General features: G+C 41.3%; 1 protein-coding gene and 1 pseudogene across 4 annotated transcripts in view; both read right to left on the bottom strand.

Moving 5' to 3' along the window:
• Window positions 1-6,612: 6,612 nt before the first annotated feature.
• ODAD2 (outer dynein arm docking complex subunit 2) overlaps window positions 6,613-11,508 on the bottom strand; it is a 225,820-nt gene continuing 220,924 nt past the window's right edge. For all 4 annotated transcript variants that reach the window (XM_066280409.1, XM_066280410.1, XM_066280411.1 and 1 more), the window contains one exon: window positions 6,613-6,984. In XM_066280409.1, coding sequence (XP_066136506.1) covers window positions 6,871-6,984 — 114 coding nt within the window. In that variant the 3' untranslated portion in view covers window positions 6,613-6,870. The remainder of the gene's footprint in view (window positions 6,985-11,508) is intronic.
• On the bottom strand, window positions 9,196-11,253 carry LOC136337961 (DCC-interacting protein 13-beta-like; annotated as a pseudogene).

The raw sequence follows: 11,508 nt of genomic DNA, 5'->3' as shown, positions 1-11,508 counted from the left end.
ATTTCTCTTTATGTTGTCACAGAGCTCTCTAAGAGTTTCCTCAGACTTTTTGAGTCTCTTGTCTTTTTTTTTCTCTGCTTTCATGCCTTCTTTCCAGTTGTCCTCCAACTCGCTGACTCAATCCTCAGCTCTATCCATCCTGTTTTAATTCCTTTCATTGTGGTCTTCATTTCTGATATTGTATTTGTCATTTCTGACTGATTCTTTTTTAATATTTCAATATCTTTTTTTATACTTGCTATTTCTTTATTTAGGTGTTCATAATGACCATCCATTGTTGTTCTAAGATCCCTAAGCATCCTTACAATCTTTATTTTGAACTTCGCATCTGAAAGTTTGGTTATTTCCATATCACTCAGTTCATTTCCTGGATGTTTCTCTTGTGGTTTCATTTGGATTGCACTTCTCTGTCTTCTCATTATATCTGTGTGTTTGGTTTGTAGAGCTGGTTGAATCTAGGCTTGGTGTTGTCTGCCTCCAGTTTTCAATTGTGTTATTGCTAGGTCTTCTTGGGTTGGCATCAGCTATTATTTGTAATCCACTTTTGGATTTGGGCTGCTTTGAAGTCTTGATTTGTTTGTGTTCTTAACAGGTGATTGTCTTGTTTGCTGATCTCAGCAGGGGGCTCATTTGAAATTGTATCTAGGAATGCGGTGGGTGTAAGCTGAGACTCTGAAGTCCTCTTCTGCCAGTTAATCTCTCTGGGGGAAGATTGCTTTCTCAGCTTCAGTAGGGAGAGGTGTATCTCAGATCTCCATGGAGACCTGAGTTACTGCCCCTTCTCCCCACTTCTTGTTTTCAGCTGTGTCTTTTTGAGCTGATTGGAGCTGTAGAGATGTCTGGAGATCTGTGCCCTGGAAGCACTTTGACTTTTGTTTTTTTGGAAGGATTAGCCCCTCCCCCAGCTATGGCCGCCTCTAGCACTGAATGAGTCAGCTTTTCTGGTCATCCCCTGCATTCCTCTGCCCCTCACCATCTGTCTCTCTCTCTCCCCTTTCTTTTTGGAAGACAAGCCAGCCCTTTCAACACACCTTGTTCCCTGGTCGCCAGGCAAGTGGCTGTGAGCAGAATTTACTGCACTTTTCCTTGGATATCTCTTCTGGGCTCTCAGCCTCACCCCCCCCCCCTTTGTTTCTGTAAGCAGGGGAGATTCAGGTGCTCTCTACCAGATTTGTTGTGGCTTTTTCTTTGCTCCTTGGTTTTGAGAGCTGTTCTTGTAGTCCAGATTTGGTTTTTCACGTTGATTGTTCATAAATTAGTTTGTAATCCAGTTCGGTGGTGTGAGCTGGGAGTCTATGCATCTGTCTACTCTGCTGCCATCTTCAGGTCCCCTCAGTTTATTTCTTGTAATTGTTTTTTCTAGTTTCATATTTTGTGGTCAGAGAAGAAGTTTGATATGATTTCAACCTTCTTAAATTTATTGAGACTTGCTTTGTGTCCTAACATGTGGTCTATCCTAGAAAAGGTTTCATGTCCATTTGAAAAGAATGTATATTCTGCTGCTTTGGGTTTAAATGCTCTGAAGGTATAATTTTAATCCTTCTGATTATGTCATTTAAAGCCATTATTTCCATTTGATTTTTTTTCAGGAAAATCTATACATTGATGTCAATGGGGTGTTAAATCCCCTACTATGACGATGACTGTATTACAATCAATCTCTCCCCTTATGTCCAGCAAGATTTATTTTATATATTTAAATACCTCTTGTCAGGTACATACACACTTACAATGGTTATATCCTCTTGTTGAATTGATCTCTTTATCATTATTTAGTATCCTCCTGTGTCTCAGTCTTTGTTTTAGATCCTATTTTGACTGATATAAGTATTATTGCCCCAGCTTTTCTTACATTTCTATTTACATGAAATATCTTTTCCATCCATTTAATTTTAGTCTATATGTATCTTTTTTTCTGAGGTGAGTCTCTTGTAGACAGAATATATAGGTCTTGTTTTCTTATAGCAAGCCTTTTGATTGGCATATTTAAGCCATTTACATTTAAATTATTGATGAGTATATATTTATTGCTGTTTTATTCTTTATAACTACATTCTTTTTCTTCATCTTCTTCTTCTTAAAGAAGACCTCTTGCCTGGCCAGTTGGCTCAGTGGTAGAGCGTCAGCCCAGTGTGTGAATGTCCTGGGTTCAATTTCATTAGGGCACACAAGAGAATTACCCATCTGCTTCTCCACCCTTTCCCCTATCCTTTCTCTCTATCTCTCTCTTCTCCTCCCACAGCCAAGGCTCCATTGGAGGAAAATTGGCCAGGGCACTGAGAATGGCTCCGTAGCCTCTGCCTCAGGTGCTAGAATGGCTCTGATTGCAATGGAGCAATGCCCCAGAGGAGCCTAGCATCGCCCCCTGGTGAGCATGCCAGGTGGATCCTGGTTGGGCGCATGCAGGAGTCTGTCTCTCTGCCTCCCTGCTTCTCACTTCAGAAAAATACAAAAAAAGAAAAGAAAAAGACCTCTTAACATTTCTTGCAATACTAGTTTGGTGGTAAAGAATTTCTTTAGCTTTTGCTTATCTGGGAAGATCTATATTTCTCCTTCAATTTTAAATGATAGCTTTGCTGGGTTAAGTAGTCTCAGTTGGAGGTCATTGCTTTTTATCACAATGAATACTTCATGCCAATCTCTTCTGGTCTAATGTGTTTCTGTTGAGAAATCATCTGAATCTTACAGTCTTATGGGAGCTCCCTTGAAGATAAGGATTCATCTATCTCTGCTGCTTTTAAGATTCTCTTTTTGTCTTTAACTTTTGTCATTGTAATTATTATGTGTCTTTGTCTGGGCCTCTTTGGGTTCATTGTGTTTGGTACTCTGCACTTCCTGGATTTCTGTCTTTTTCCTTCACCAAAAAAGGAAATTTCCAGTCATTATGTCTTCAAATATGCTCTCAATCCCTTCCCCTCTCTCTTCTCCTTCTGGTACCCCTATGATGCAGATGTTGTTATGTTTCATGTTGTCCCTTAAAGTATCCTTTTTTTTCTTCTTTTTGATGCTCTGGTTGGGTGTTTTCTGCTACCTGTCTTTTAAATCACTGATTCAATCCACTACTTCATCTAACCTCTTATTTATTTTAGTGTATTCTTCATTTCAGATATTGTATTCTTCATTTCTGACTGGTTCTTTTTTACTGTCTCTATGTCCTTTCTTATGCGGTTGAAGTTTTAATTTCCTTGAACATCCTTATCACCATTGTTTTGAACTCTATATCTGGTAGATTGCTTGCCTCCACTAATTGAGTTCTTTATCTGGAGATTTCTCCTGTTCTTTCATTTGGGGCATGTTTATTTGTCTCTTAATTTTGACTGCCTCTCTGTGTTTGTTTCTGTGTATTAGGTAGATCTTCTATGTCTCCTAGTCTCGGTAGGGTGGCCTTATGTTGTAGGGTCCTGTGGGACACAGTGACACAGTCTCCTTAGTCATCTGAGCTGGTTGTTCTTGAAGGTCCCTTGTGTGAATTATGTGAACTCTCCTGTTGAGTCTGGATTGCTCTTGGCCCATCCTTGTATGGGGTTGACCCTCAGGCTGCTGACTATGAGGATCAACCCCTATCATAGTGTATGAACTACTGTGCAGGTACTGACTACATTAAGCCAAATTTTTAGGGTCTAGAGTCTGCTGAGATCTCCCTTTGGATGTGTCACTTGGAAAGATAAGTGAATCCTGCTCTGATGTTGTCTGAAGTTCACCACTGGCTGTGTTGGCTTGGGGACCTCTTGGAAGGGACTCTGGTGCTGGTCAATATCAGATCTTGCCTGTGACTGACCCTGAGCAACCTCTTTGGAGCTACAAAACAATCCATCATTTGTAGCTGCCTCTACTGTGGTGGAGTGTGCATAGGGAGGGCCAAACCTTGCATGAAGGTCAATTTCCATCAGTACCAAGCGCTGGGACTGGTCAGCGAAAGTCCCAAGGAACTCTGAAATCTGCTGCCACCTGCCTCTCCACCTGCCAGCTGCCTGTTATATTCAGTCACTGAAAGAGCCTCTGGTATACTAGAGTTACATGAGGTAGGATCTCTGTGATTCACCAGGTAGGAACAAATGGTGTTTGATACTTATTCAAACTTGGTGCCACTGCTGCTTCTGAGGCCACTCAGCACAAGTCCAGCATATACCATGGCTTGCTGCCACCTGCTGGGTGCCTGTAGACCTTTGTGCTGGGGTAAGGGTCTCAAGGAGTCATCAGGGATAGGCCAGCAATATTTATCAGGCTCAAATAGATCAAGATTTTGCCATGTGAAAAGAGGGCTCTGCACCAGCTTAGGCATGCTAGGGGAAATGGCCTTGTTTTAGAGCAGTGGTTCTCAACCTTTCTAATGCCGTAACCTCATGTTGCGGTGACCCCAAACCAAAAAATAATTTTGGTGGCTACTTCATAACTGTAATTTTGCTACAGTTATGATTCGGAATGTAAATACCTGATATGCATTATGTATTTTCCGATGGCTTTAGGCAACCCCGCCGGGGTCACGACCCACAGGTTGAGAACTGCTGTCCTAGAGCCATACAACTCAGTTTGTCCTTGATTCTGATAAATGCCCAGACCTCCTGAAGATTCTGAGCTCAGGAAAGTTGGGGGCCCCTTGGATTCAGGATGGTGGAGCTATTGGATCTCCTGTCAGGGAGTGTCACTGATCAGGCTTGTGGGAAGGTAGGGAGAATGCTCCCCCCCACTCGAGCCACACAACTCAGTCTCTGACACCCCTTGAGTCCATCTGCACCTCTATACCCCAGGCCCAGGCAATGGACACCTTTATGGGTGTGAGTTCCATAGTGGGGCAACAAAGGAGTCAGGAAGTTGAGGCTATTGCATTCTCCCAGGGTGACGCCATATGGAGGGAAGTGCTCAACCCAAGAAAGATGGCATCTGAAGTTTGAGAGAGGACTCAGCACAGGACTCTGGCAGCTGTCCCTTCAGTTCTCTCCCCAGAGCCATACAACCCATTGTCTCCTCATACAACACTATTCCACTCCCTGGCACCCTCTCTCCACTAAAGCCCAGGGGGAGTCGCTGTGAATGAGATTGTTTGTGCTGGCCTGTTAAGATGGTGCCTGGTTTTTTCTTTAGCAGACTCCCATCTCTCCCTGGTAGATAGAATCCCTGCTGATTTCCATAGCTAGATGTTGTTTGGGCTCCTCTTCCAGGCTCTAGTGCTCTGGTACTCTGGGCTTAGGAGCCAGGAATGGGATTGAGACCCTATTCTCCTCAGGGGGAACCTTTGCAGCTGAGATATCCCTCTGGATTCTCAGGCACCGCATGTGAGTATACAATCAGACCTTTTGATGTCTCCTCCCTTCCTACCAGTATCAATGTGGCTTCTTCTGTAAATCTTTGGTTATAAGACTTCTGCTTCAGTTGGTTACTCAGGTTACTGTCAATATTTTAGTTGTAATTCCAGTTGGTTTCTGGGAGTAGGTGAACGTAACTTCCACCTACTCTGCCACCATCCTGGATCTCTCTCGATGGATTTTTTAATGTTAGTGAAACACAGCCACATGGTGACTTTAATGTTAGAAATATCTACTGTTGGAAGTTAAAGGATTTATACTATTATTTAAATTTAGTTCTTAGCATTAACATCATTTCCTTCTTCCTGTAATTCTTTTATAACTTTCTTTGAAAACCAATGAAGATGAACTGGTGTTCTTACAAACCTTAAAATTCTCAGGAATGCCTTAACTTTTTATCAGAGAAACTATCATTGGTAATTTCATTCTGTACAGGCTTTTAATTTCATACAAATTATTTACATGTAATTCAATTTAATCATCTCCAAATTATGACAAACATACACAGTACTTAGTATTTTCCCATAAAACCTCCTTGTCTGCTCTTTAAAGCATTAACCTAGACCTAGACAGTTTACAGAGCTGTTATTTTCCTGGTGAACATCAGATGCTTGTACAGTTAGTTCCCAAACATTTCAGTACACTGAGATTACATATGTGATTCTTTTAAGTGGCTTCTAATGTTTCTATCACCTGATAAAATGTGATTAATCCTTTGTAGCTACTTTTAAAAAAGTACTTTGTGTGCTGAAAACAACTTCAGAAATTCAAAGAAATTTCATGTGAAGTAATATTATCCTGACATCAGTATAAGTCCATTCTTTCAATAAAAGCATTGGTGAATCCCGCAAGGGAAATAAAATGTATCATTGTTTATGGCATGAAAGTCCGAAAGTTAAAAAAAGAAAGAAAGAAAGAAAAACTAATGCATTGCTTATGTTTTTGTGATTTGCAGATCTGGTTCAGTGACAATGCATTATCTCCTCAGATGCTGGATAGTATTTAGGAGAAGTCTGGAATGACCTCAGAATGATCTCTTGAGTCCAGCTGCTTAACTCTGAATTCTATTTAATAACAGTTTGTGAAATCAGCACATCTTCTCAGAACTGTCCCATGGGTTGCAAGTGATCAAAAAGACAAAACCACAATGACAGGACCATTAGATAGGTTTAACAGAAAGGGAATTCTAATGACTCATCCACTATAAAACTGTACACTGGGAAGGCATATCTTTTATTAAAATCATCAGAAATATAAAAGCATCACTGAAAATAATATATATATACTGTCTACATATATTCTTGAGTTCCTGGAAAATTATTACAAATTTATTGGCTTTATATTTCACTACATGGCAGATTCCTAAAACATTAAATAGAACAAAATATCCATGCAGTTGTTGCATGAATGACATCCTTTGCATTTTTTATCCATGTGCTTTCATGCAGGCATTTGCCTGTTTGTGAACGATTTGCTAATCAATGTTTCCTCATTTCAGCTTCCTGGCCATGGGAGAGGGATGTTCTAGTCATATAAAATTTGGTAGCTTGTAAAGTCTGTTCAAACTTCAAGTGTATCTTGCCTTTTCTGTCACAAGTGCGAGCCTGCGGATGTTAGATATGCAGCCAGCGGCAGCTTCCTGAAGGTCCTGATCGGGGGATCCAACCATATGCAGCAGAAGCTGTTGCACATGAGGAGGGGAAAAAGGAAAATGAGAACAAAATTGGAAATCTAAAGACATAAAGTTAGGGTATAAAAAATTTTTGAATTATTAAATAATTTTTTAAATCACACACACACACACACAAAATAGAAGAAATTCTGTTTGGGCACATAAAAGCACAAATGATGTTTGGCCAGATGCAGGAATTCCTCATGCAATTCTTACCTTTTGATTTTCTGGAGCTGAGCTAGAGAAGTTTCTCCTTTCTTCAGTCATCTAACTGCTACAGATTCTACTTCAAAATTTCTCTTGCATCTTTTCTGGCTTTTCCACCTCCTTGGATAAGCCAGCATACCATGCCTAGACTATGACTGCACCCTCTTAGATTTAATTTCTGCGGTCAAGTCCACCTGACCTAATTATATCAATCCCTTAACAGAGATTGTCACTGACTCCCAAAGGTAACTAGAGGCCAGTCTATTAACCTTAAAGGATTTTTGTGCTTTGGCCTCACTTACCCTTCTAGACATTCAGCTTTCTCCTGCTTCCCATTACCATACTCTCCTGGTTTTCTCTGTCTCCATTTGTTCTCATATTCCCAGAATTCATTGATGGCTCCTTTATCCTCCTCCCAACCATAAATCATTAAAGTTTCTTAGAACAAATTCCTTTTCTGTCCTATTTTGTTCTCTCTTTCTAAATGGTTTTTTTCACTATCTGACTTCAAATACTGTTCAGGTAGAACTGTCTTCCAAATTTATATATCCATAGCATTATTTTTCAAACAGAAAATTGTAGATTTTATTTGCTAGAATTTACTACTAGGTTAATTTATTACAAAGACAATGATGTTCTGTTAAACTTGGTTATAATGAAACAGACTGTACTAATTCAAGACCATTATCTTATTTCATGGTTAGGGGAAGATGGTGGAATGCGCTGGGATGCCAGAGTGGAAACAAGAACTTTATACCAAGCCCCACCACTTGCTGTTCTTCAAGTGAGTTTTACAATTAATTGGTCCCTTCCTTGAGGAGGGTCTGGCTCAGAAGAAACAGGACCTGGCAGAGCTGCACCTTGTCCATGATGATCCACCACTAAATACAGTATCTAAAGGACCATAAACCTCTGAACACTGGTTCATGAAGACTCCACTGTAAAACTGAGCATCTCTTGTGGTACTCATCTGCTAGTCTTTTTATTGCATGATGCCTGGAACAGTTCTCAAAACTAGACCTGTATTTCTGCTAGTGGTCTGGGCTCAAAGCAAGGGTCATTGCCTAATTACACAAATTAATGCTATTAGGTCCAATTATGAGCTTGATCATAAATACACAGTTTTCAGAATGACAAGCATTTAAACCTTATTAAGTAAAATATAAAAATGATAAAGGATAGGATAAAGAAGATGTAGTACATATATACAATGAACTACGACTAAGCCATAAGAAATGATAACATAGTATCATTTACAACAACATCGATGGATCTTGATTACATTATACTGAGTGAAATAAGTAAAGCAGAAAAACTAAGAACTGTAGGATTCCATACATAGCTGGGACACAACATTGAGATCCATGGACATAGATAAGAGTGCAGTGGGTACCAGGGGGAGGGGGGGGAGAGGGAGGGGGGGGAGAGGAGGAGGAGGGGCATAAAGAGAAACAAATATGGGGTGACAGAGGATGATTTGACTTTGGGTTATGGGTATACAGCATAATTGACTGTTCAGATGATGTGAAGATGTTTTCTCTAAATCTGTGTACTCTGGTTGACCAATGTCACCCTGTTAAATTTAATTGTCTAAATAAAAAAATATAAAAATGGGATTATATTAATAGGAAATGTTTAGTGTTTATCAAATTATAAATCTAGGCTTTTTTCATTTAAAAAAAAGGCTAATGGAAACTCAAAAAAAGATGACATTCAAATAAAGTGAACAATGCATGTTCTCATAACTTTCATTCTGAGCACTGAACAATAACAATCTAAGAAAAAGACTTACCACAAAGCACCTAAAATAACATTTGTAGATGGAAAAGAATACTGTCAACCATTTCTTACTGTTTCCCTTCTGAATCTCAGTACCAAAGCATAGAGAATACATTCCACAAGCAATTGTCAGGGTTCTGAAACCAGGTCATGCACCTATGTATCAGATAAATTGAAAACCCTTAAGGAGGTAGCTCTTCTTCCTGGCCACTTTTTTCCCCACAGGCACAAGAGTTATGCTTCAGATTCTGTGTCTCTATTTTCACTTGGACTTTTGTCATTGTCATCTGGTTATTTAAAAGCATATATTTTCCATGATTGGTAAGTGGTATGACCGCATCAGTTGAGCCATGCTTATGGAGCCTTTTGAACCTCAGTTTATTTCTTTTCCCAAATTAGTAGCATAACATATATTGGCTTTGGATACTTGAGTCTGAGGATGTATTAAACTCAGAGACTCAGAGTTTGACTGGTGACCATCAGATGGGCTTCTGTTACATGGAAGACGTTATACTGCCAATGCTTGTCTCATCGCTTCATAAATCACTTGGGTAGTGTTGTCTGTTTTAACTGCCATTGATCCCAAGAACCGAACTATAAACATTTGTTGCAAATTCTGCTTTTGGAAACGTGTCATCCTTAGTCTCAGCGAAAGGGCTGATATGCCTGCTCCCTATTCTGATCAAGGAATTCTGTAGCAGGAAGGACAATATCAAACTGAATGGGTGTTCAGGTACAATTCATTCCTCAGCTTCAAGGTCACAGTTGCTTTGGACGCATCTTGGTCATTTCTCTGAACTTTTCAGTTTCTGACTCAGGTTTTCCGTCAGGTAGACCTGCCTGGAGATGTCTTTTACTGCACGTATCCACTCTTCATTCTCTTTTCTGCTTTCTGCCTGAACGGTTATTCCTGATTTCCCATTGGCATGATCTGGAGGCTGCAGCATCAGCACTCACAGTCCATCACCATCACGGAGCAGTTGTCCAGGTTCTGGACCAAACCTCAGCCAGGCTTCCCTGGCCTGACACATGAGATGCCCACCTTGGGTGAAGAAGTCAAGTCTTGCCCAGGTGGTAGTGACCAGACCTGTTTAATTTTCAGAGTAAGGTAACCAGTCTCCTAGATGAGGTTTCTAGTGGTATAGTCACATCAGAGTCTACAGAGTAAACACCTGCACCAATAGGAAGTAGTCCTTGCTGGGACACCCTCATCACTTCTGCTTTGGTTTCCATTTCCACCTGAACACTTGAGCCATATCTGCAGAGGAGGATAAAAAGCTGTCCATACTTTGGGAAAACATCTCTGCTCCCTTCTTTAGAAAAGTTCATCTGTCACCCTGTCTATGTAGCTCAGCTGGTTACAGCATCAACCCCCTATGCTAAGGTTGCTGGTTCAATCCCTGGTGAGGACACGTACAAGAATCAATCAGTGAATGAATAAGTAGAACAATAAATCGGTATTTTTCCCTCTCCCCCTTTATCCCCACCTTCCCCTCTCTCTCTAAAAATAAATAAACAAATAAAATAAAATAAAATAAAATAAAACTTTGCCCATGGGGAAAGCCTCGCACGGCTCCTGCATGGCCACGCGCTCCCTGCACTGCCGCATGGTGGGGGCGCAGCAGTGCCCCAGGGCTTCAGGAGAGGTGCCGCCTCTGCCAGCAGGAACACCTCTTTACCACTTCAGTCTTCGCCTTTTCATTATCCTGTTTGTTTGTTTGTTTGTTTAAGGAAGCCTAACTGCATTTTGCCATTGAGAGGCCATGCTCATTGCTGGGAAGTCCAAAAAAGATCCTTTAAAGTGCTTACTTATTCCTGTGAGATCCTTTCCTTGAAATTGTACAATGGGTAGAACTACTGGGTCCCCCAGCTGTTTAGTCAGCTCTGTGTGGAGAACATGAAGCTCATTTAGCACTTTGGAAAGATAGTGACGTATAGAAATTTCTTCTTCGTTGCCTTTGCCAAGAGCAAAGTTCTGTTTTTCCCATGCCAGTCGTTGCATAGAGAGCAGGTGAGTGGCCAGGCACATTTCTGTGCTCTGTAGATGCACCACACGGCCGGGAGCAGATGGCTGGCGTCATTCAGAGAGGTGCCAGCACCTTCTTCAGGTCCACTCAGTGAAGAGTGAGTCTGCGGGTGGTAATGCACCTCCTCCAGCAGCAGCTTGTCCCCACAGGCTGAGGGCCGGGTGGCCGGGCAGAGGACTGCGCAGGAGGCCGGACAGCGGGGCTGCTCCCAGTGCAGGAGACAAGACAGATGCTCTGGGCCTGAGATCACCCTGCACATGACCATGACTGGCCGGTGGCAGTCACCACCTTCCACCCGCCAACCTTCTCCAGAACCCTCTTTTTAATGGCACACTTCATAGCCAATGCTTCTTAGATATCTCTACTTGGAAGTCCCACAGCTCTTTCAAACTTAATATATTCCAAATGAAATCTTAAATGTTTTCTCTCTAAACCTGAATCCCTCCATGTTCCCCAACATCAGTAGTAGATATCATCACCTGGCTGCTCCAGGGAGGAAGCACCCTGCCTCACACTCACT

This window comes from Saccopteryx bilineata, chromosome 5 (genome assembly GCF_036850765.1).
Source record: "Saccopteryx bilineata isolate mSacBil1 chromosome 5, mSacBil1_pri_phased_curated, whole genome shotgun sequence".
Classification (NCBI taxonomy): Eukaryota; Metazoa; Chordata; class Mammalia; order Chiroptera; family Emballonuridae; genus Saccopteryx; species Saccopteryx bilineata.
Note: the sequence above shows the minus strand (reverse complement) of the source record. Positions and strands in the feature narration are given on the sequence as shown.